Raw genomic sequence first — 22,933 nt, forward strand, 5'->3', positions numbered from 1 at the left:
TCCTTCCATCCTTCCATCCTTCCATCCTTCCATCCTTCCATCCTTCCATCCTTCCATCCTGTTCAATCACGAGCAGAAGAGCATCCAGCTCCCCCGGCGGGCAGCAGGGCTCGGAGCCATGGGTCGTGATGGGTCGGGGTGGTGCGCGGAGGGAGCAGAGCGCATTCGTTCCATCCAGCCCTGGAGAAAGGAGCACAAAGCGGCATTAACACCCCGCTCCGCTTCCCGCTGCCCTCTGCCCTTCCGAGCACGAGTCTTTTCTGGACCGGTCCCCAGAACCTGGAAGGGAAACTCGAGGGCTTTGCCACCACGAGCAGGAGGTCTCGTTCGGGGCTCGGCGCTGCGTGCTCTTCGGTCACAAGCTCGCGTGAATTGCGGACGCGTTGTCGTAAAACCTCTGGGAAGCTTTCGCAGGGTGTGCGTGTCTCCTGCCGTTGAAATGTTTGACTTGGGGAAGCTGGAATCCAGTCGGATGCCACGGAGAAAATGGGAGCTTTATGTTCTCTTGGCACTGGGAGAGGCGTGCGCGGCTCTGCCCGTGACTCCGGGCAGCGTGTTACTCTTTTTTTCGTTATGTATGTGTGCGCACGCTATAGACCCGTGCAGCCCAGGCTGAAATCAGTTCCTTATGCTGAGCTCTCCGGGCCAGCTGAAAGCGCTGGGACTTCAGCCGCTGGCTCCCTGGCCTTGGGCAGAGCCGCTCGGATCGCCTTCCCTTGGGCTCGTCTGCTGCGTCTTCCCGGATGGGATGCGGTCGGGAGGCAGCGGCTCCGCTCGGCCGTCGGGGCGTTTTGTTAAGTGGGTTTTTGCTGGGTTTCTTTGAATGCAGCGATTAGGAAAATGCGCTCGGTGAGCTCGAGCTGTGCAAACGCGCAGCCTCCGCCGGCAGATTTAAAAAAAAAAAACCCCGATCTGTTTAATCTGCTAATAAAGTTTGAGTCGTGGTGTAAAGGAGTGGAACAGAGGAGTTTAGCAAACTGAGCGCGGGCCAGGCAGGCAGCCTGGGTAAACAAGGCGACGTCGCGAACGTCCGAGGCGTCGCCGCTCCCTTTGCCCGCGGGGCCGAGGCCGGGCTGCGACGCGGGGGAGCGATGCTCTGCTGTGGCTCCGCTTCCCTGCCGCGGTTTTGCCGCCTCCCTCCACGCGGGAGGCTGCTGCGGCCGCCTCTCCCGTGGCGCTCCGGCAGGCGAAGCCGGGGCATGCTGCATGCCGCCGTGCACGGTGCTTTACCTTCCCGGCGAGAGGGGGCTGCCGGTTTGAGCGGAGGATGCGGGCGGAGGTCGGAGCGAGCGCGGGGACGCCGGCGGCGAAGCGGCTCGCCCAGGCCACGCTGCAAAGCAAGCGCGAAGCTGCAAGCCGAGTGCAGCGCTCGCGTTTCTGTTCCCCTACGCCTGCTTCCAACACGCCTCTCCCTTCCCGGTGCTCTAACCTTTCCCGCACAGACCCCACGGCAGGTTCACAGCCCTTGGCAGCCAGATTCGCCCTGCCCCGGCTGCGTGCAGGGGACGCCCGGGTTCCCCGCTCGGAGTCCCTGCAAGCACCGCCGACAGCCCCGGGTTAATTTGCCATATGCTCTCCATTTCCTCCTTACGCAGTCGGGCGGAAAACTGGAGCTGATCCCTGAAGAAGAGGCAGGTCCCTGCGGCTGCGGGTCCCGGCGTGCTGGGGGCTCGCCGCCGCCCCGGCAATTCCCGGCGCACGCCTCCTTGCAACGTCTGCTGTGTCCTCGGAGGCTTGGAAGCTGGTGCTTTCCGAGCCGCGGTCTGCGGCGAGTCTCTTGCCGCTCCGCGCCGTCCTGAGCACTGAGTCGTTTCAGGGCTGTCGGGTTTGCGCCGGCGCTTCCGGACAGCTCGAGCGCCGACTGCGTGCGCTTGGCTTCGAAGTCACCTCGCTCCGAACGCGGTTGCCAAGTCAGGAAACCGAGGCATCTGCCCGCCGGTGCCCTCGCCTAGGGTGGGAGCCCGGGCTCGCCTTTCCTCCCCGTTTCCCAGCCTTCCCTCTCTCCGTGGCTGGAACGAGCAGCCCCCAGCACGAGCCGGCCGCGAAGCGAGTGAGAACGGATCCCTTCCGTGGGGTGCAAAGGCTTTTGGAGGGACCGGTGGGTGTCAGGGCCTGGTGGGGYGCTTTCCGTGGGGTTGCCTTCTTCTGCACTGTCAACCCCGAGCCCCCGTGGAGATGAGGACAAGTATCCAGGAGGAAGATAGGTCCCAGCTGGTGCGTGGGGGCAATGGTGACATCCCAGAGGTTGAGTCAGTGGGGGCGAGGGGGTCTTGGAAACGCTCCTGTGGGATTGTAACTTCCCACCCTGTACGAGCCCAGCGGTAAACAAACTCCCAGTGCGCTTGGTGCTTTTAAAGAGCAGCTGAAGTTCCCAGGCGTGCCTGCCATAGCTTTCAAATCAGCTGAATGCGCGTTACGGGGAACGCCTCTTGGCCTCGGACCCTTTAATGCTCTCCAAATGGCCCGAGATTTTTCTTCTGTTGCATTCGGAAAGAAAGGGGAAGAAAGAGAAAATTGTAGTCCCACAGCAACCCCCTGGCGTTCAGAGCTGGGGGACTTCCTCCGAGCCTTTCCAGGGGGCATGGAGACCTCAAGAGCTGAGGTCTGGTCCCAGGAGAACTGGGCCTGCAGCATGTCAGCGGAAAACCACGTAAAAGTGCTGCTCGTTTCCAGTCTTTCCACCGGTGTGGCCAGCAGGAACATGGACTCTTCAGGTTTCTGCTAAGTGGGTGATCCTGCGTGAGCCATAGAAATATTGGCCTGTCCTTGGCCGGTGCAGTCTCGGGCTCCAGTTCCTTGTGTGTTCAGCGCTGCTGTTCGCCTCCTTCCCCTTGCCCTCCCCAGCCCCGCGTCGCTCCCTTCGCTGTGCTGGCAGCCGTTCGGGGCAGCGTGCGGGAATGGATCGGGAAACGACCCAGCTGGAAAGAAGCGTAAGCAGCGCCACTGCGAAGCGTGAAAGCCCGGAGTGTGCTCGTTTATATCGCATCAGGATCTGGTCCTTGCTCTGTCTGGTTCCCGACTGCTTTTTAGTAGAGATGCTGTTTTCTAGGTCCGCGGTCAGTGCGTGCCCACGGCCACCACTGAGCACAGGTGTGGTTGTGTTTGGCTAAAAGACTTGTTGATTCGGTTGCGTGGTTGCTGGGTGGCTGCTCCAGGGAGCCCTGGGCAGGGGATCAGTCCTTCTGGGGGCACCAGTGCCCTTCCGCTAAGACCTGGTCTCTATTCTGCATATAAGGTTTAGTCTTTGAGATTGCATTGCTTCCTTGGGAGTCAGGCTGCTTCACACCGGGCTGGAGCAGCCCCTTTGGAAGAGTCTGCAAGAACATCTTGCGTTTTCAGATGCTCTACAGCATCTCGGGTGCCACAGTGTTAAAACTGAATTTTGTCACGGATAGATAGGCTCTTTGCTTGAAGTTGCTGTGCTTGTGAGCAGGGACGGGGCTGCTCGGGTGTTAGAGATGGTACGTTGTCAGGCTGATTTTTCATGCCTGGCGCGCACTCTCCTCATCACCTTTGGTCTGCTGGCCGTGTAGGATGTGGTTTCCATGAGTGCTCTTGGTTTGCTGATTCCTGAGGCTGGGTGCTAGCAGGCACCAGGCCAAACTGCACTGCTGTGACCGGGGCTGTGGACCGCCTAGCGCTTTCCCTTATCAGTGGCTGTTCATTAAGCTCCTTGATAGCAAGACTATCAGCCATTGCAAGCCTTAGCATTCCCAGTTCTGGAAACACATCCTGCCTTATTGGTTAGGAATAGAGAGCCACTGATGGTGTTTTAAGGAGAGTCTTTAGGGCTGCCACCGTCTTTCTTGAATAACGCCCAACCCCACAAAGCAGAGGGACTTTCCTTGGCAGAGGCGACGAGAGGTGGAAGCGAGGCCACCTAAATGCGGGGACTGACTGTGTTTGCCGGTGGGTTGGACAAAACGGGAAGCGTGGCCCTGGACTGGCCGGCACATTCACACCAACAGCCGACCCCGTCCTCAGGCGTCGGGGTGATTTCATGCTGAAGTTGATGCCTTTTGCTTCTAGTTAGCTGGCGCTCAAGCTGAGCTCTGACGTTTGCCCCCGCCTCTCTCCTCCCTCTTTCTTTGCCCCCATCTGTACCTTGCAAGGTGTCTGCAGAGCCCAGACCCACCGTATTGTTACTTGTCTTAGCTGTTCTGCCAGGATGGTGGGGSCAGAACTGCGGGATTGGTGGGGTTTTGGAAAAAATTTAACTTTCTTTCAGTGGAACAAATTGCATGTGTGAAACTCAGCAGAATGGGTGATGGTGCTATAACAGAAAACAGGCATGTGTCCGTTTAATTCCTAGCTCTGGGTGCTAGGATTCCTTGGCATGCTTGTGCGAAATAAAAAAGGCTTCTCTCCAACCCCTTTGCCAGCAGGCAGCCACCAAATATCAGAGCTAAACAGTCTGCCCCCACACTTATTCCCGAGCGGCTGGGGGAGAGCCTGCGAAGTGCCCTATGGAGGTGTAGAAGCTATAAYGCGGTCTGCTTTGAGCAGATTCGGGGGCCTGGCGGGGTGTCCTGCCTTCCTCGTACTCACCAGACCATCAGGCTGCAGCTTAATCGCAATTGATTTTGCTGCCAGGTTGGAGCGGGTCTGGGGCGTTGATCTAGTGGAACTGGAGCTTCCTCCGAGCCTGGTCAGGGCTGCGCACGCTGGGCTCTGCTCGAGAGCCTCRCGGGCTCTGGGGCTGTTTGACTGCCCTGAGCCCTCACCTGGACTTGCCCAGACGCCTCCTCTTTCTCTTCCGTATCCCTCATGTTCCTCTGTCTTCTCTTTTATCTCTGCAAGCCTGCATACGCTGATGTGGGCTTGACTCAATGCATCCTCAGGCTTCCCACCCCAAACGCACCTTCCTCACCTCCTTTGAGGACTCCAGCCCTTCCAAAGAGACCAGGTATCCTGCGTTGGGTTGGGTCATCAAGAATGGCAGCAGCTGCCAGGGGATGCATGGATCGATCTTTCTGTCTAGCTCCGTGCTCCCATCCATCATCCATCCATCCATCCATCATCACCAAGATACTCAAGTGTCTAGTTACAGATGCTAATGCAGTAAAGCTGTAGCAGATGAGGAATGTATTCAGACTGGTGGAATTACTGCTTTGCTTCTCACCCAGGTAAACAAATACATTCATAGTGGTGTGTGTATGTGTGTAAGCATGTGCATGTGTGGTTTTGATGCCAGGCTCTGAGGTTAGCAAGGAGCCCTTGGGACCATGTTTCTTGCTTTTTTTTTGTCTCCAAAGTGCCGGACTGCTGTGGACTACAGTTGTGTTTTCATATTGTGGTGAGGTCTGGATGTGCTGGGCGAGAGTCCCCGTGGACCCGCAGAGGGTTGCGCTGCAGCAATTGGCCTGGAAATAGTTAACGGAGGCAGCTGAGGTTGCCACCAGCATGCTCCGTTGCTGATGCCTCACCGAAAAAAAAGTCATCTGGGTTCTCGCCTCTCTCGGGACTTACTGTTTCTTCCTGGCTGCAGCCCAGGCAAGACCGTGTCAGTTCTCAGCCAGCCTTGGTCTCTGCAGCCAAGGCTGGACCTTGCTTTAATGCACAGGTTTGTCTCTAGGGTCCCCGAACAAGCACTGACATGTGAACCTCATCTTAGCAGGGCTCTGCCCTCYGCCTTCCCGCTGCCTGCTCTGGTGCCTGCCTGCTTTTCAGTCGTCCCCCCTCCCTTCTCTGCCCTGGGATGTTGCGTTTCCCCACGACGCAGCCGCTCCGTTTGGCACTGTAGAGCCTGCAAAAGTGCCGGCGTGCCCAGCTCTCCCTCCGGATCCGGAGCTCGTGCCCGCAGGTACGGTGGCGAGCGGGGAAAGCGTCCCCGCGCTGCGTGGCCGGGGCTGTCCGTTCCCTCTCCCGCAGCAGCCGGAGCTGCGGAGTGCGAATGTGGTCCCGGCGGCCTCGCTCCGCTCAGCTGCGGCGGCTCTCGGCGGGGAATCGCTGCAAGCCCTAACCTCAAATGCACCYGCTCCCTGCTGCCGACGGAGCCTGCTGCTCCCTTTTCCTGGCAGCCTGGGGATGCATCTGTGCCGCCGGCCGGCTGAGCCACCTCCTGCTCCCCCGTCCCCAAACCTGCGGGTCCCACGTCTGGGGATGGTTGGAGATGGACCCGGGGCTGCCGGACCGCGACGTGCTGGGAGCTGAGCGCCCCGCCGAGCCCCATCCCTGCTCCAGAACTGACCATGCGCCCATCCATCCCTCCGTCGGCGCCTCTGCTCCTGCTCTGCCGGGCCCGCGGCAGGCGGAGGCGGCCTCACCCCTTGGCCTGCCTTTTTCCCTGGATCGGTCAGGATTCCTGCTGGCATCGCTCCGCTGAGCCCATCCCTGAGCTCGCAGCTGTAAAGCGGCGACCAAACCACAGGACCGTCGGAGTCGCCAGCTGTGATTTGCTCCCTCTGCCAGGCTCCGACTCGGGAGGCCTCTTGCGCACATGGAAACGCTTTGCCGATGGTAAATTTAGGGAGGAAAATGGCAAGGTTCTTGTGGCTGGCTGAGGGCAGGGCGGAGGGGTGCTGGGGCACCCTGCTAGCGCCCCGGCCCTGTCGCCCACCCACCCCGAGTCCTGTCCGGTGAAGATGACCATGCTGGAACAGGACCAACGCTGTTTCCTTCAGCCCCGAGACCGGGCCGCTGGCCTGCTCCCAGTGCGCGCTGAGCCAACTGCTAGGACGTCACGAGTTTTCAAGTGCTCAGGAGGACTCGCGTTACAGTTAACTCTCAAAYAGGACATCAGGCTTAGGCATCTCTTGGACGCTTCTGAACTTGTGGCATCCTGACTTCTGAAGATGTTTCTTTCTCTCTTCGCTGCTAAGGAGAAGGGTTTTCTCTGACTGCCTTAGCCCGGTTTTCAGCCCTCTTTTTGCTCTTGCACAGATGTGAATTTGGGGTGCAGTCCTCTCCCTGGGATCACCTGGGCACTGTATCCGCAGAGCAGTCCTGCTATTGCTGGGAGCTGGATATAGCACGCTCTTCTTCCCTGCGGAAGGCACCTGGCCGTGTGTGGCTGGGTCTTTGCTGGGGCGGGTGTGCTGCGTGGTGGGGGGAGATGCTCTGCGGGGTGCGGAGGCAGCAGCGGCCATAGAGAAGCATCCCTGGGCCCTCGCACTGCAGAGTGCCAGGTCGGGATCYGCGGGATCCTTGCCAGGCATGTGCCCACCCCCTCCCAGGAACTGTTTGACAAGTAACTCCTAACCTCTTCCCCCAAAGACACACAACCCCTGGTGGTTCACTTGTATGTGTGCGCCTGTGCATGCACCCCCCAGCACCCCCAAGAACTTCTGAGCCCGTTCGCCAGCTCCAGCAGCGAGGCAGAGCTCTCCGAGGGTGCTGAGCTCCCGAATGCTCTGCGCAGGCTGGAGGCAGAGGAGGGAGCGCTCCTCTGAGGAAGGGCTGCAAACGGAGCACAGCCATGCTATTAGGCACCGGAGAATCCACATCGGCAGCCTCGATATGAGCTCACCCACGTTATGGGACGCAGGGGAACCCACATCAGTTGCTGTGATTCTGCGGTGCTGCTTGTGCTTCTTGTCCTAAATTAATACCCAGGAATAAGTGGCGGCTGCAGTGTGTTGAAGGAGGGGCTGGACCTCGGAAGAGCCCGGCGACGCCGTGGGCAGCAGTGCTCTTTGGGGCCCGCTTGCTTTTGYAGGAACGGTCGCTGGGAATTGCCGGCATTTATAGGCTGAGGTTSCTACTTCGACAACGAAATGAGTCTTGAGGGCAGACAAGCATTTCCTCCCAGCTCCTCCTTGGTGGTCTCAGCGGTAGCCTGGTGGTCTCAGACTCCTGAGCAGCCGCTGCTCTTGTAAAAGCCAGGCAGGTTCCCATCTTGGTTTTATGCGGACAGCAATCAGCAGACCCACGGGCGTCCTTACGGAGCGAGCCGGATTCGCTCCTCGTGTAGTCCCGCTGCCTCTGCGAATGCCTGGGCTTGCGGCACTGGTGTCCGTGTAGAAACCTGTGACTTCYGAGAGCCAAGGGCCAAACTCTTCTCATTTGCTTAGGGGCAGCTTGGAGGCACCTAGGGCTGTTGTTCGCTTTGCAAAAGTGCAGCAGCTTCGCGAGCCCTTTGCTGGGTGTGCAGCAGCGAGCTTGCGGCGTCGGGCTGCCACCAGGCTTTGCAAAGCCGTCTGCCTCTGGAGGAGCCGGAAAATGCCCCCCAGAGCTGTCGGTCACTGCAGGAGCGCACCTGGCGGGGTCCTAAAGGTGTGAAAAAGGGAAGCAGTCTGAACAGGAAGGCTGTTTCGTTCGAGCCCTCCCCACGTCGCTGTGCTCGGAGGGATCCTGCCAGGGCATCGGCGGCATGGCCCGGGCATCCTGGGAGGTTCTGGAGGAACGGCACCGAGATCACCCGCGGAACCGGCTTGGCCCCGGCGTTTGCCGTACCCTGCGTTGTCGCCGTGCTTCGAACCCGCCTCTTCGGAAGCAGAGCAGCCGCTTGGGAAGTCTTGCTGTAGTTCCCGGGCTCTTCGCTCCACCCTGGGGAGGGAGACGGGGGACGCGGGGCGGAGCGGCTCCTTGGTGCCCRCCCGAGCTTGCAACCGCGCTCGTTGCCGCAACGCGCAGCACAGCGCGGATAGAGCTCTTCTCAGGTGCAAGGCAGGAGAGGAGCCGCTCTGCTCATCGGGGAAAGGGCTGCACTGGTTTGGTGCTGAGGATTCCTGGGGGAGCCGGACCCCCCACACACCTCGATCTGCCTTCGGGTGGCACCTACAGYGGTCCTCAGCGGTGGCCGCCAGCTGCGCAGCCCGCGGAGGCAGCAGCGCTGTGCTGACCCAGCCGGTGCCGCCGCCAAGGTGCTTTCGGGGAAGCGCCGGCCCGTCCGATTTCCCCGTTCTGTCRTCCTCCCGGCCAAAAATACTGCATCATCCCCCAAGGCACAAACTGAAACCGGGAGGTTAATGTGCAGCGTGGGGACGTGGTGGCCGCCCCACGCGCCGGCCTCCGAAAAGGCTTTCAAAYGTAGAAATGAAAGTCAAGCCATTTCTTCCCAGCAGCGCATAAAAGTTGATGACTGGAAACAGCACAAATTAAATTAAGTATGTATTATCGTCACTGCATCGGTGGAAAATGCTGTGCAAGATTTACTTCCCTCCTTACTGGGGCAAAATGAATAGCAGCTTTCTGCTTCTGACAGCCTCCTGCGCTTTAACCTTAGCTGCTCTGCTGGCCACCGGCTTCTGAAGGCTTAAGGCTGTCTTGGGTATATGTATGATGACACGTAATAACTTGGGAGCAAATAGTGTAGCCTTTGAATTTCTATTCTGATTAAGTTTCTTTCTAAAGCCCCGAGTCTGGGGCTTTGAAGAAATGCCCTTTCTTTTCCGCTGCTCTTCATCCGGATTTCCCAGGGATGAGGGTTGGGCAAGTCGGTCCTGCTTGCTCGCTTCGTCCTTCTTGCTGATGCAGAGTTTTTCCTAACTGGGAGATTTTTTTTTTTTCCTACTACTTTTCCTGAGTAGGGCTGGCCCCGGATGAACAGGAGAGATGCTGTGCACCTGGCGGCCGCTCTTCGCTGCGTGAAGTCGCGCTCCCAGCGCCGGGGCTGGAGCGTGCTGGGATGCTCCCAGGTGCTTTTCCCTCTAAGAGCGCGGTCTGGGGCCGAGCCGGCCATGGGGTCTGGGGTGCGGTGGTGCCCTGCGAACCTTCGGGGTCTGCCCTGGCTGCTGCTGCTGACCGGTGCCTGGGGCTGGGTGAGTCCTCTAGGTGCTCCTGGCCTCTCCTTTCCCGAGAGGACGATCGGTTGCTTCTAGACTGACCCGATACCGCTTCGAGTTGTAGCTATCAGCCAAGGAAATATGGTAGAGGAGAGCAGGTGGGGAATATCCTGGAAGAGTTGTCTGACGTGCCAGAAAGCTGCTCGCCAAACGCCGGTGGGGTCCGGGTGGTCCCGCCTCTGACAGCCACTTTCCTCTGGGCTTAGCTAGTGCAGGACAGCTATGGAGAAACCTCGGTTACGGCAATGACTGCGCTGTGGGTTTCCTTCGGGAGCTTGGGAGAGCGGCTTGCGGAACGGGGAGGTCGACATCCAGCGTTCGCAGGGAGAAGCGGGGATTTGGTTAAGGAGCGCTGGGTCTGACCTGCTTCCTTCCTACAGGAATAACTTGCCTGCTTGCAGGTGCAGCGGTGCCTGGCGCGCTGGGACGGGATTCCTGCCAAATGAGCTGGTGTCTCCGTGGAAGGTCTTCTCGATGAGGAGATTCCTGAACAATTTTTTTTTTTCCAATTTCTGCAAATCAATTTTAGCTACAATGATCCTATTCCTCCCTCCTCTGCAACATTGGCCACCCAAATATCCTGGTACTGAGCTGGAGCTGGGGAGCCTGAAATCAAGCAGACCAGTTTCCTAATGGGAATGGGCTGCTGGGTTTTGGGATGGACAAAGGGCTGTGCTGGAATTGCCTTTCCTTAAGGGCAGCGATCCAGGCTTCCTGCCTTCGTTCTGCTGCGGCTTTTCACGGAAATGTACAAACTTCCTGGTTCTGATCCTTCTCCGCCATCAAATCTGGTTGAAATTGGCCAGTGGGGGAAACTTGCTGGGGGAAGACGGGCAGACGGATGAGTGGATAGGCAGACAGACAGACCGTGTGATTGCTTAAGCCACATTTCCGTAAGAAGCCAGGCTAAAAATAATCAAAATCCAGTCCTTTCCCACAAACAGCTTTGGTTGCCGCAAACTGGTGCTTTTCCAGTGAAAAAATGTTTCGTCAGAAAATTCCCAGTTGTTTCTACTGAGGGGAGGAAGCGCGGATGCTTGCGAAGCGGTGGGAGCCACCAAGCTGGGCTCGGTACGGAAGCGCCCGCGTCCTGCGAGCCTTCCCCGTGCCTCCGTGGCCCGTTCCGCCGGAGCCGGAGGAAGGGCTTCGTGGCACCGCGCACGGCTGTGCCCGCTCCTCCGCTTTTGTCCGGGGAGCAGCCGAACCGAAGCGCCAGGCGAGAGGGAAAGACGTGCTCCTTCCCCCGCTCCCACCCCGCTGGCAGGTCAGCAGCATCCCAAAACACCCAGCGAAGGCAGGATTGAAGCCTGTTGTCCAGACCGGGATGGATTCCCGAGGCTTTTGCCTTATCCGTCCGCGGAGGAAGCGGTTATTAGCTAATACGTGATGGGCTGCAGGTTGGTGAGATAAGCGCGGCGCACGCGTGGAAGAGGCTGAGCAGGTCGTCGGGGGGAAAAGTAAGCGTTTGGCAGCCGCTCTGGGGCCGTGGTCTTCGGAGGCGCGCGCCGTGGCTCGTGCTCCGGCTTCCTTCCGCCCGGCGTCGCGCTCGGCGTGCTGCGCGCTGGCCCTTCTCGTCCCTGCCGCGGGCTGGGGCAGCGCGGGGCCGCGGCGAAGATGGGCTGTGCTCTCTGCTGGGAAATGGGGCTTTTTCTGATAGTTTAAAAAAAAAAAAAAAAAAAAAAAAGCTAAATTTGTTACTCGTCTTCCCTGAGGCCCTATTACAAATTTGACACAGATGGGAAGTCTTTTTCATTTCTGTGGAAAATTGGATGCATTTTCCATCTCAACAAGAGCTCTTCTGTGGCAACGCGACAGCGTTTTGCCTGAGAAAAAAAAGCAAACCAACCACGTTTAGTTTTCCGTAGCGAAGGGAGGCGGGCGAGGGGGACGATGCCCTGGGACTCGGAGCCGTCGCGAGCCGCGGGACGCGTAGCGCGCGTGCTTCGAGGACCGCCGCGAGGTGGATGCTGCCGGCCGGCGTGCCGGCTGAGGAGGGGGCGGCAAGCGCCGCTCTGCGCGRCAGGGACAAGGAGTTTCTAAACTGGAGTTCCCCCTGAGGTGCTCGAGCCCCCAAAGCCAGGGAAAGAGGCTCGAAACTGCAGCCTCGACGCCCTTCTCGCTCGCGGGCTGGGGAGATGCGCAGGTTTTGGACCTACGCAGCGGCCCGGCTCCCGCTCGCCCGAGCCGTCGAAGGCGTCACGGCGGCGCTGGGAAGACAGAGCGGCTGCATCCCAGTGCGGAGCCGCTGCCTCCCTGTCCCGCGGGCATCGGCAGGTCTCCGCACCTCCTGCCTGCGCGCAGCTGAGGCCATGGCGGTTGCTGCCCTTCCCTTCCCTTCCCTTCCCTTCCCTTCCCTTCCCTTCCCTTCCCTTCCCTTCCCAGGCTGCGGCTTGGGCTCTGCAGGCTGTTCCCGTGCATGACATCTGCTCCTGGCCCGGAGTCTTCCAGCGGCCCCGCGGCGGGTCCCCGCGCCCCGGCCAAGAGTTGCACTGCGGATGATGCCGCTCATCTGCCGGCTGTTGGTCCCAGCCCTGCGATGGCCGCATCGGGCGCCGGCAGAAGTGCCAGCGTTTGCCTGAATTCAGGTAATTGCACAGACACGGTGCTTTTTCCCCCTTGGCCCGAATCCTAAGGCTCGTGTGTCACTTTGGGCTGGTCCTTAAAACTGCTGCTTGGCTGCAGCAGAGCCGGGCTCTTGGCATCACGCGGGGAGAGCAGGACTTGTGCTGCTGCCTTCCCACCTGCCCGCCCCGGCTTCCCATCGCTGCTGGCAGATCGGCAGCCCCCTGCTGCCCGAGGAGCCTCGTGCTGGAGGCAGCTGGTGGGCATGGGGGTCCGGAGGTAGGAAGGCTGCGGTGATGCCGAGCGCATGCGTTACAGGCGCCGTGCCGGAGGTGGTGCTTGCCAGCGGCGGCAGAAAGCTCGGCAAGCCAACGCCGCGGCAGGCATCCCTGCGGAGGGTCTGGGGGGACATGGGAGCCCGGGACAGAGCAAGGAGCCAGCGTGGCTTGTTCAAGAAGAAGAAAAAAAGATACAGTGCTGGGAATGCAGAACTCTTCTTAGAAAGGTTAATTCCCTCGAAGCCATTAATGGTTCCCTTTGTGGTGATGAAAAGGACTTGAAAAGGGCTGTTGAGTCCTTACGCCCTCCTGTTGGGCCCCCACGGCCCCGTCTGCAGGAGCTGCAGGCTTTCAGGAGGTGAATTCATGCTTCGTCTGGTCCGGAGCCCACTGGCCTCAACGGAGCTGCGCTGGGTTGAGGCCCCGGTGCCCTACCGTGTCCCAGCCCTGCAGCAGACCGGGATGGCCGCAAGCAGGAGATCGTGTTCGCAGAGGGATTTAGGTGCTCAGTTACCACTGACTTCAATGAACATTAGGTACCTAAATACCTTTGTGGATCTGGCCAAAAGAGCTTATAGCTGTCACTGGCAAGTTTCCTGATGGATCCCGAAGGCTTCGTTGCAGACCTCAGACCTGGCTCCAGTTCATAAGTGGAGATGGATTTATGTTTTCTTAGGTAGAAATGAGACAGTTTTGGATGAGTTTCAGAATGACTCGTGGTTAGTTTGAACCTGAAATTTCGAGCGAGTCTCACTGTTTATTCAGCACAGGAAGCCAAACTGGGAAAGCATTTCTGCAGAAGTCCCCATGATGTGTAATCAGTGAACTCCCCGCACCCGTGTGCAAAATCCACGCGCCAGTGATGGAAGAGGAAGTTATTCCTAGGGCAAAAGCCAGGCTCCTGCCTCACTCCCAGCATTTTTGGTTGCTAAGTGATCAGATCCGGCTAGTGCAATTTTAAACTGGATGATGAAGGTGGTATGGGCAGGGCGAGCAGTGTTTAAAATTGCATTAAAGCAGCCTAGTTTGCTTGGTTTAAAACATGGACTTGTGCATATCTTCTGTTGTTTATGACTTACCTGCTGGAATAGGATCCGGGGCCCTCAGTCGGGGACCAGGATGGGCGAAGGGAAGGCTGACCCTCGGCGCCGGCCGGCCGAGCGCAGGGGAGCAGTTCTGCTCCGTGGGCCGTGCCCTCCCTTTCCATGGCGCTGGCAGCTCGTCTCTCCAACCGCACCGTCTAAAAGGCAAGGAGCTGAGCCTGGCTTGCTCCCTGCCGTCGCCTTTCATCCAGGAATCAGGACACAGCGTGGTGGTGGTGGAGGCGGGGGAATCGATGCATTTGAGTCAAAAACGCTAGTTCGGTTAAACCCAGGAAGGGAGCTGGCCCGGTAGCTAGTTAATTTAGCCTGTGGCATCCTGCGGGCGCAGAAGTGTCATTTAGCATCGCTCTTCAGGCAGGGAGAATGACATGCGCAGATGTTATGCAGGTCGATTATGATCGTGCCGCATATCGACAAGAAAGCCATTTTCCCTGGAAAGCAGGGGAGCCGTCATCCCTTTCTCTAACCTTCAGATCGGAAAACAAATCGAGCTGTGTGGGGAAATCAGCAGTGCCCCCCTGCTATTCTGCTTGCTGTTAGGATGGCTGCTGCATCCGGATTGCTTCTGGGTTGCCCCAAGACGTTTTCTTTTGAGGGCACCCAGCACTTCTGAGTCAGAAGCAGAAGCCTTCCTCGGCTTGTGACACGTGCTGCCTGTTTTACATTAAATACACGGTACAATTTCCTTTTCAGAACAGCAGCTTCGTTTTCAGGGGAAACTAGTCAAAACTATAGGTCAGGCTTCAAAATCCAGGGGCAGCCAACTGGGGAAGTCTTGGATATACATTAACGCGCTCGGGGACCTCTGATACTCTTTCAGAAATAACATCTGCTATCTTGTAGCTTAGCTGGGAATCAAAGCTTTTGTGCCGCACACTTGTTCAAGGGATTTTAAACAGGGGCGGATCAGCTRGTTAAAGCCGGGCTCACCTGGGAGGAGCCGTTCCTCGAGTCGGCTGGGAGCGCTTCCCTAATTCGCAGCCGCTGAGCGCGCGGYGTGCCAGGGACCGATGGGCGCACGCCTGCGCGCGGGAGGGAGCCCCCGGCTCCCGCGCCGCCGGCAGACCGTAGCTGCGTGGGAATGCAGCCGGGTGCCCGCGTCCGACGGGAAGCAGCCAAGGGCCGATTCTCATCTCGGCTGCATCCGGGCGAGCGCTGCTCTGAAGAAGGGACCGCGGCTGGTCTGGCGCTCAGGATGCCGYGTTGGCCGTGCTTTAGGGTCGGTTTGTGTCCTGGTTGCCCGAGCCCTGTTTGATGTCGCTATAGAGGAGCTGGGGTTGGGGAGCAGACCGTGCACGCGGGAATTGTTCCAGGAACGTGGGACCTTCCCCGGCTCTTTCCGCAGGGAGCGTACGGCAGAGGTGGCGAGCAGTAGGGGAGAGGGGCGCGCGGCTGTCCTGCCTGCTCTCYCCCCGCCGAGGCTGCTCGGCGCGGGGGGTGTTTGCCCACGCAGCCTGCACGGCAGGATCCCCCGCGCCCTGGGCACGGCCCTGCGCGGCAGTGGGTCCGGCCGCGAGCCGAGCCGGGGCATCGCCCGGGAGCGCGGGAGGAAGGAAACCCGCTCCCGGCCCTCCCGGCTCCCGCGCCTCCGCTCGGCGCGCGCGGGGTTTGGATGCTCCGGGACCTCGTTTCAGGTTTCTCCCGAGCRGTTTCACGCCGGCCCGGTGCTGCGGCCGCGTTTTGCTTCCGTGTCGGTGGTGCCGTTCCCCGGTTGGGACTCGCTCCGGTCGCCCTGCCGGGCAGGGAGCAGGGCTAGCGCGGGACTAAAACCCCCTCGGCTCCCGTGCGGTGGCCGAGCCGTCCGATCGCGCTGCTGCTCCGTGAGGGTGACTCTGCTCAGAGGAGGGTGAACAGCGCAGTGAATAGGATGCGACAGCTAAATATTCCAGATGAAAACTACGGTGTGCAGACATATAATCAGTAGAGTTTCAGGGCTTTTTTTGCTTATTAAAAACAAAGTTACACCAAGGTATTTCTAAACTGTTTTGTAATGTAGTTGACAGATTCCACTTCTCTTCCCTGTCGTGCCTCCTTTTCCGACTATTGCATTTCTTTCCTGCTCATCGGTACACACTCCGGTGATAAAAAGAGAGGCTTTAGGAATACAGCAGCATTCCCCCCCCCAGCCTGGAAATGCCTCTGCTGGTTCCCCATCTCTTTGGGAACCACTCTGAAGCCAGCCCAGGTAGGTGACTCCAGCCTTCCCGGGTCAGGGGACGAGGATAACACGTGCCTACGCGTGCAACGTCCCTGGCTCCAAACTAGGGACCACATACAGCCATTTTTCTCTCTTTTCTGGGTTTATTACAAACTTAGCAGCTTAGGATGGCGGCCGAGGGCTGGAGGCGGGAGGAGATGCRTGTCTCAGCCCGGGGCTGTCACCTCTCCTGCACTGTCGTGCATCTCGCTGCCTTTGGGGCAGGAGCCGTCTCCGCGGTCCCTGGACCGGAGAAGAGCTGCCGCGCAGCTCTGCCCCGTCTCCTTCCCGCCTCTGCCGCGGCGTGGTGTGGAAGCACCTTTCCCTTCCGCCTTTCRCCGTCCCGCTGCTGTTAATTAGCAAGGCGTTGCAGGACGGCCTCCCCGGGAGAGGCGGGCGCCGAAGGGAGCAGCGTCCCCAGCCCTCCGCTCTCCTCCTGGAGCGCRGCCGCTGCGCTCGGCCGAGGACGGGGCAGGCGGCGAAAGCCGGGCCCTGCCTGGCTCTGCCGCTCGGCGGCYTCCTCTGCTCCTCTCACCCGCGGGTTGTTTGCTTTTGGCTTTTTGGTTTGTGCATGCATTTCAATTCCCAGCCCTTCGGAATTAGGGAGGCAATTTTGACCGGCTTCCTTTCGGCGTTTACGGAGAACCTGCTGAAGAGGCTTTTCTTTTTTTAACTRTGAATTAAGTCCCCAAACATCCCTTCCCCCTGCCCCCTGCATTAAAAAATAAATAAGAAAAGACTCTGTCCCCTGGCCAAATTTGACAGCTTTTCCACACCAGATTAGTTATCCTGTCTCTGGAGCCTGCTCATGTTTCATGGAGTGGTTTCATCCCAAGAAGGAAAATATCCAAATCAGATGTTGCTCTGCCTTTCTGCTCTGCAGATAACGGGAGACCCAGCAGCTGCTTCCGCCGGAGCTGCTGGAGGAAATTCTCACCCGCTYGCCCGGCAGCGTTATCTGAGCAGCACGTGTGCGCAGGGGACCGGTCGGCGCTCGCCTCGGAGCCGCTTTGCTCCTCACTGGCCGCGGACGATGCGGTGCGAGCGGGTGCCCGTGCCTGGGGTCCGGGAGCTTGCAAGGCTGTGGGTCGTGGTCGGAAGGTCCTGTTCCCGCTGGGGTTGAAGCTAGAAGGATGCAAGCGTTGGCATTCCCAGGTCTCTTCAGGATCCCTTTTCCCCCATGTGGGGACAGTGCCAGGGACTCCCGGGTGATGAGTCTCGGTGGGTCTTGCGGGADGCGGGGGCTCCTTCGAGGCTCCCTGCCGCGGCCGGTGCCGGTGCCGGTGCGTCCCTGCCGTTGTGGGACCGGTCCTCAGCAGCCTCGCGGTGCAGCTGTGCAGCGGTGAGGGCTGTGCGTGCAGAGCTGGGATCCCCGGGTCATCTTCTCCCAAGTCCAGCAGGAGGTATCTCAGCTCTCATCCCGAGGTCAAGCCCTGTCGCCAACCTGGCCTAGGACGCTTCAGCCCCGGATGGGTCCATTTGCCTCCGCTGCTCTGCACAAAGGAGGAGAAACCAATAGCTGCACGTCAAGAGACTTTAAAAGCATTGGCACAGGGGGAGTGCAGACACGGAAGAGCAGGGATGAGGCCGCTGGTCGTTGTTGAGGTGTACCGTGTGGGTGTGCGTGGGTCGTGGGAGAAGGGCTGAGGGGTTCTGCGCAGCGTCTTCTGTCGTAGACCTCAGTGAGAGCTTTTCCTGGTCGCTTCTGCGTGCGGCATTTTCTGTCTCCCCTATCTCCCCCTCTCATTCATCGTGCAGAGCAGTTATTTGGTATGTGCAGTGCTTAAAGACGCTGGTTCATGGTTAACGTTTGGTGTGTTTATCTGTTTCACATAATGGGGGGTTATGGCCAGCTAGTTGCTGTCAAATGTATTAATTACTTTTATGGGCATCTGACCCAGTGGCAATTTTAAAAGGGCTGTTAAGGTTGGTCCTGGTGCCTTAGCTTCCAATCTCAGCTTTGGTCTGGGAACCAGATAGCGCAAGCTTCCCATTTTTGTCCATTCAAAAAAGAGAAGCAGGTAAAAAGACCTGGAAATACTGGAACCAGTTATGTTAAATGTCATAAGGCTGGGGAGCTTTTTTTCTCTTACACATCACTTTTCTGGAAAGCTGCTGATGGGTTTCTTTTCATCATCCCAGCCCCTAGGAGAAGGCTGTGCAGGAGGTGCAGGTTTACAAGGGAGAAGAGCGGGGCGAAGGGGTCTCTCTCTTCCCCGTCGCGTGACCTGGAGCATCCTGCGTCCCCGGCCGTGCGTCGAGGGGCACAGGCAGCGCGCAGCCAGCCCTGCCAGTGGCGACCATGCACGGACCATCTGGAGAGCCCAGAAGCCGCTTCTCCAGCATTGCTGTGTAAAGCGTCTAAGGTGGGATCTGCGAGAGCACCGGATGGAAAGGCGGCTAGGGCCAGCCTCATACTGAGATCAAATAAATACAAATGCACTGAAATTATTCATGGCTCTGGGGACCCGTCTTGATGCCTCGTCAGCATCTGCTGATCAAATCAAAGCGTCTGTCAATTCACAGGCCAACAGGAAGGTCTCGCTCTGGACAGCAYGTGCGGCTTCTTCCTCCCTTCCTCCCTGGTGTTTGTTCCCACTGGTCCTGCGCCTGGGAAGGCTGCCGGGGAGCAGCCGCCCGCTGCCTGCCTGCGCTGCCCGGAGCCGGGGCGAGCGCGGCAGCTGCGGCAGGAGCAGCCCGAGGAGGAGCCGGGAAGGAGCAGGGYGCGGGCGTTGCTGCCTGCAACGCTGCGGGTTTCGCCAGGCAGGCTGCGGGCGTGCAGCCGAGGGCGCCGTGGACGTCGCCGGCCCCGCTGCGGCTGCGCTGGCGCCTGAGCCAGCAGCAGGTTAGCCTGGCTAGCGGCAGAGCCGCCAAGACTGAGCCCTGGCTAATTGGTGTGAGCTAATTAAGCTGAGAGCCTGTGGCCCTGGCCCGGCGCTGCTCGTGTGGTGGGACAGTTTGCAGTCGCCGTTCCGCAGCACGTTGCGCTGTCCTGCCGTGGGAGCCACCACGAGCGGATGGATGCGTTCGAAATATTTGAGGATTTTGCTCTTTTCCGTCCCAGCYGGAGCCCTCGTATTCCCGCTGCTCCCGCAGGAGCTCTGCAGTCCCCCTGCAGCCTTTGCCGGCGGGCTGGCGGCGCGGGAAGCCTTGCCGGCTTGCCCTGCAGCAGAGCGGACCTGCCGGCTCCGGGGCGGCCTCGCGCCCCTTCGCTGGCGGTTTTGCGGAGGCTCCGGTTTGCCGCGTCGGGGTGAATTATTGCGCCGCCTCGGCGTGGCGGAGCGCGCGCGTGGGCCGTGCCCCGTCGCCGCTCTTGTGCAGCAGCCCGGAGAGCCCTGCAGGCCCAGCCGCTGCCTTATAGATAACTTTGGGGTTTTTTTTTCCTCTCCTTTCCCAAAGGTAGCAGACGCTGCCGTGTTACGCGCGCGGTTAGTGCACGAACGCCGCCTGCCTGTGGTCGCCGCCTTCCTCGGGGATCCTTGCTTGCGTACCGCTCGTGGGCTGCGCGTAGCCCGTGGGGCGCRGGAACCCGGCTTGGGGGGTCCCGAAGGTGCCTGTGGTCCCACGCCAGGTCTTCTCCGAGGGCCGCGAGAAGAGGGGAGCGACGCCGCCTCCGTGCAGAGGTTTTGTGCAGYGCTTCGGAGCTCGTCGGTCTGGAAAAACCCCGTGCGGGTGCAGGGAAGGAGCTTTGCTGCCCCTGGAAGCTCCCGGAGGGGCCGAGGGGGCGGCTGTCGCCCGGCGGTGCTGGGYGAGGTGGAGCCGCGATGGCAGGCGAGGAGCCGCGGAGGAACGGGCGTTTCGTGCATCCCCCGTGGGAAGGCCTGGGAGCCCTGTGCCGTGCCGCGGGAAGGGCGGCGCTCAGCTGTGTCGCCTTGCGCTTTCTCGTTTAAGCCCTGCTTTCACGTAGAACCGGCTTCGTTTTGCCCGTTTGGGCGCTGGAATGGAGCGCGAGGGATTCCTGTTTCTGCTGGCAGCGTCCTCGCGGCTCGCAGCTGCCGGGCGGGAGCAGGGATGCCAGCTGAAAACGGTTAAAGCAACAAGGCGGACTTGTTGGGGAGATAAGAGCCAGGTAACTTTAAAAGCTGAAAAAACAAAAATTTGCAGGCTTTTTRTTAACTTCTCGTGCTCCTCTAGGTCTAGGTAGTGAAACCAGGAACAGTCAGCCCATGGCTGCAAGACAGTGTTTTAGGCAAAACCAATACAGGTATTTTTTTATTTTGAATTGAAAACAAAGATCTTTGAAGTATTTTTAGYGGTCTCAGGGATTTTTTTTTTCTTTTTCTGTCTCTTTTAAACAGCGATAAATTTTGCATCTAAACTTGCCTGCGTTGAAGTATACTGCCTGTATGGAATATTCACACTGGGGACAACTGGTCCATAAAAAATAGCTTGCTGTTTAAAGCATATGAGTAGGCATTAATCGTGTGATGCCCGTCCTGGCAGCGTGTCCCTTTTTGGCGTTGTCCTGCAAGTGCCTCGTTCAGTGTTGTGCCTTCCCCGAGCCATAGGCTCTGGTTCCCCTCCCRTCCCCAGCCTGTCTTGCTGCAATGATTCAGAGCCCCAAGCCTGGCAGCCCCATAGAGTTTTAAGAGCAAATTTTCCTTATTTATTGGAGTGCCCAAGGATCTCGGTTGCCAGAGGTAGAAAATTTGTCACTGGTGCCTCTATTCTGTTTGCAGAAGAGCATAATTTTTGTTTCACTGCTCACAGACAGCAAGTCAAGTATCTTCAGCCGGTCATAAAACACAAGATACATGGCCGGAGTAGAACATATTTAAAAGGCTGATTCCACTGAAAGGTGTAATAATTGGCTGGATTATTTGCTGGGGTAGCTGCAGGAAAATTAACTGCCTTGGAAAGAGATTATTAGCAGCCACTGGAGCCAGCAGATTTCTTCCTTTTCTTTTCTAAACGGAAGCTTTTGATTGAACTCCTACTGCTTATGCCTGTGAGTGCTGCTTTCACTCCAGCAGTAAAACCGTCAGATCACTTCTCGCAGCTCTGAAGGGGGAAAAAATAGTATGGAAGATCCCAGCTTTTATCCTTCCACCCTTTCTCTGGTGCGAGGGTATAGTTCAGCTCTGCGTTCAAACCACGTTAGTGTGAGCTTGCGAGCAAAGACGCTCTTGAGCGTGTGCGTGCCCAGCGCCTGCATCGTGCCGGGTCGCGGGCTCTGAGCCCACGGAGGTGGGACCGCGGGACCTGGAGCTGCCCTGTGCCGACCACCTTCCAGCGGGCCACCTCCTCCAAGCTCCTTCCATCTCGATGGGGTACTTGCTTCGTGACAAGCAGGGAAAGTTTACTTTTAGCTTAGTTTTCGCCTTCTGCTGTCCCTTTTTTCTGCGTTTCCCATTGCTGTGCTGGTGGGAGAAGGATGAAGAGGGAGCGGCTGTGGTTGCGAGCGGTCTCAGCTCGGGTTCGAGATGTTCCCGTGTTGTGTTCGCAGGGTTTGGTATTGCTTCCAAGGCGTCACAGCAGAAGGGGTTTGTTCCCAGGCAGCTCCCTCCCTCCCTCCCTCCCTCCCTAATCCCGGATGCCAGCAGCGCCTTTGGTTTCATCCGGCCCCAGATGCTGCCCTGGAGGAATGCACTTTGCACCAGTTGCACTCGGATAACTTTGCAGCCAGCCGAGCACAGATCCAGACCCAGATCCTGCCCTGCTGCAAGAGGGGAGAGARTCTGGGCCTGACTCTCTCCATCTCCTCCTGGGGAGCAGGGCAGGAGCCGAGCCAGACCCTTGTGGAAAGCCGAGCCCAGAGCCGTTAGCGAGCTGAGTCTGCAAGTCCTTCTGTAACGGCCCCAACGATGCGTTGGAGGAGTTGGACTGTGGGTTGCTGGGGGTGGGGTTTTTTTTGTTGTTCTTGTTTTATTTTATTCCCCTGTAAGGGAGGAAGGCCATGGCAGGCCTGGGTAACTAACCCCTTTAATTGTGTGCAATGAAGGCTGACAGTGCCGAGGATCAGCCTTTAAAAGGGGTACTGAACCTTCAATTCCTGAATAAATCATCTCCAGTCTGTTGCTCCTTCATCTGCAAGCTGTTTGAGCGCGGGCGCGTATTCACTGCTGGAAAGGGTCATTYGGAGATCAGAGCCCTCGGCTGGCCTGGGTCGCAGGCAAGACACCTGTCACGGGCTGAGCCCTGGCCCCCGGGGCCGCCCGCGCGGGGGAAGCGACGGGACGCCGGGGGGGGAGCAGCACCGCAAGGGCTCCTAATTGCCGCGTTGCAGCCGTGGCTCTGTGCAGCGGGATGGGGAGGCCGTTGGTGCCCACGCTGCGCTGTGCTGCACCCCGCGGCTGGGCTCCCCCTCGCCGCGGGAGGATCCCTTCRTGCCCTGGAAATCCCCTCCGCAGGGAGGAGCCCGCCAGCGGGGCGCTGGGTGACCCCGAGTTTGTTGCACGGGCTTCAGCGCTCCTTAGCAGCCACGCTTGAATCCTCTTTGTTTAAATGCAAGGAAAATAAAGGCTGTTTGGTGCAGAATGTCACTTAAATGACATTTGACCGCCGCAGGCGTCACYGTGTTGCTGTAGCCCAGGATGCTGCATGTTGGGGTGGAGGGTTATAGCCGAGCCCCCCCGGGCACCACGCACTCCTGAGGCCATGGCATTTCCTCCATCATAGTCCTGCTCACTGGTGTGTGCATGCACACATGCGTGCACGTGCGTGTGTGCTGCATGTGTGTGCATGCACATGCATGTAGGTGCAGGCACGTGTGTGCRTGCACGTGTGTGTGCATGCACCTGTGCATGTGTGTGCATGCAGCCAACAAGAGTAACCAGCCATTAGAGAGCAATCGCGTGCGTTCCTCAAGTGTTTTGCGGCCCCGGAGGGGGTTTTGCAAGGGGGTGCCATGCGAAAGGGCCGTGCCCACCCTGCGGCTATCCAGCCGCTTCCTCCGGAGCCGCCGCCGCTCCATCGGTGGGAAGGAGCTGCCCTTTATCCTCTCTGAAATCGTACGCTGTTATGTGTATTCACCAGTAACCCTTTGGCCTGAACGACCCGGTCGAAATAGCCACGACTGCTAGTTCCGGAGAGGAGGCACCTTAGTCCTTCCCCGAGGAGGGGGCCTGC

General features: G+C 58.9%; 1 protein-coding gene across 1 annotated transcript in view; it reads left to right on the forward strand.

The window, feature by feature from the left end:
- Window positions 1-4,829: 4,829 nt before the first annotated feature.
- Window positions 4,830-22,933, forward strand: part of HS3ST6 (heparan sulfate-glucosamine 3-sulfotransferase 6) — a 28,650-nt gene continuing 10,546 nt past the window's right edge. The window contains exon 1 of the mRNA XM_026084769.1: window positions 4,830-4,906. Coding sequence (XP_025940554.1) covers window positions 4,830-4,906 — 77 coding nt within the window. The remainder of the gene's footprint in view (window positions 4,907-22,933) is intronic.

This window comes from Apteryx rowi, unplaced genomic scaffold (genome assembly GCF_003343035.1).
Source record: "Apteryx rowi isolate R43461 unplaced genomic scaffold, aptRow1 scaffold_119, whole genome shotgun sequence".
NCBI classification, from domain to species: Eukaryota; Metazoa; Chordata; class Aves; order Apterygiformes; family Apterygidae; genus Apteryx; species Apteryx rowi.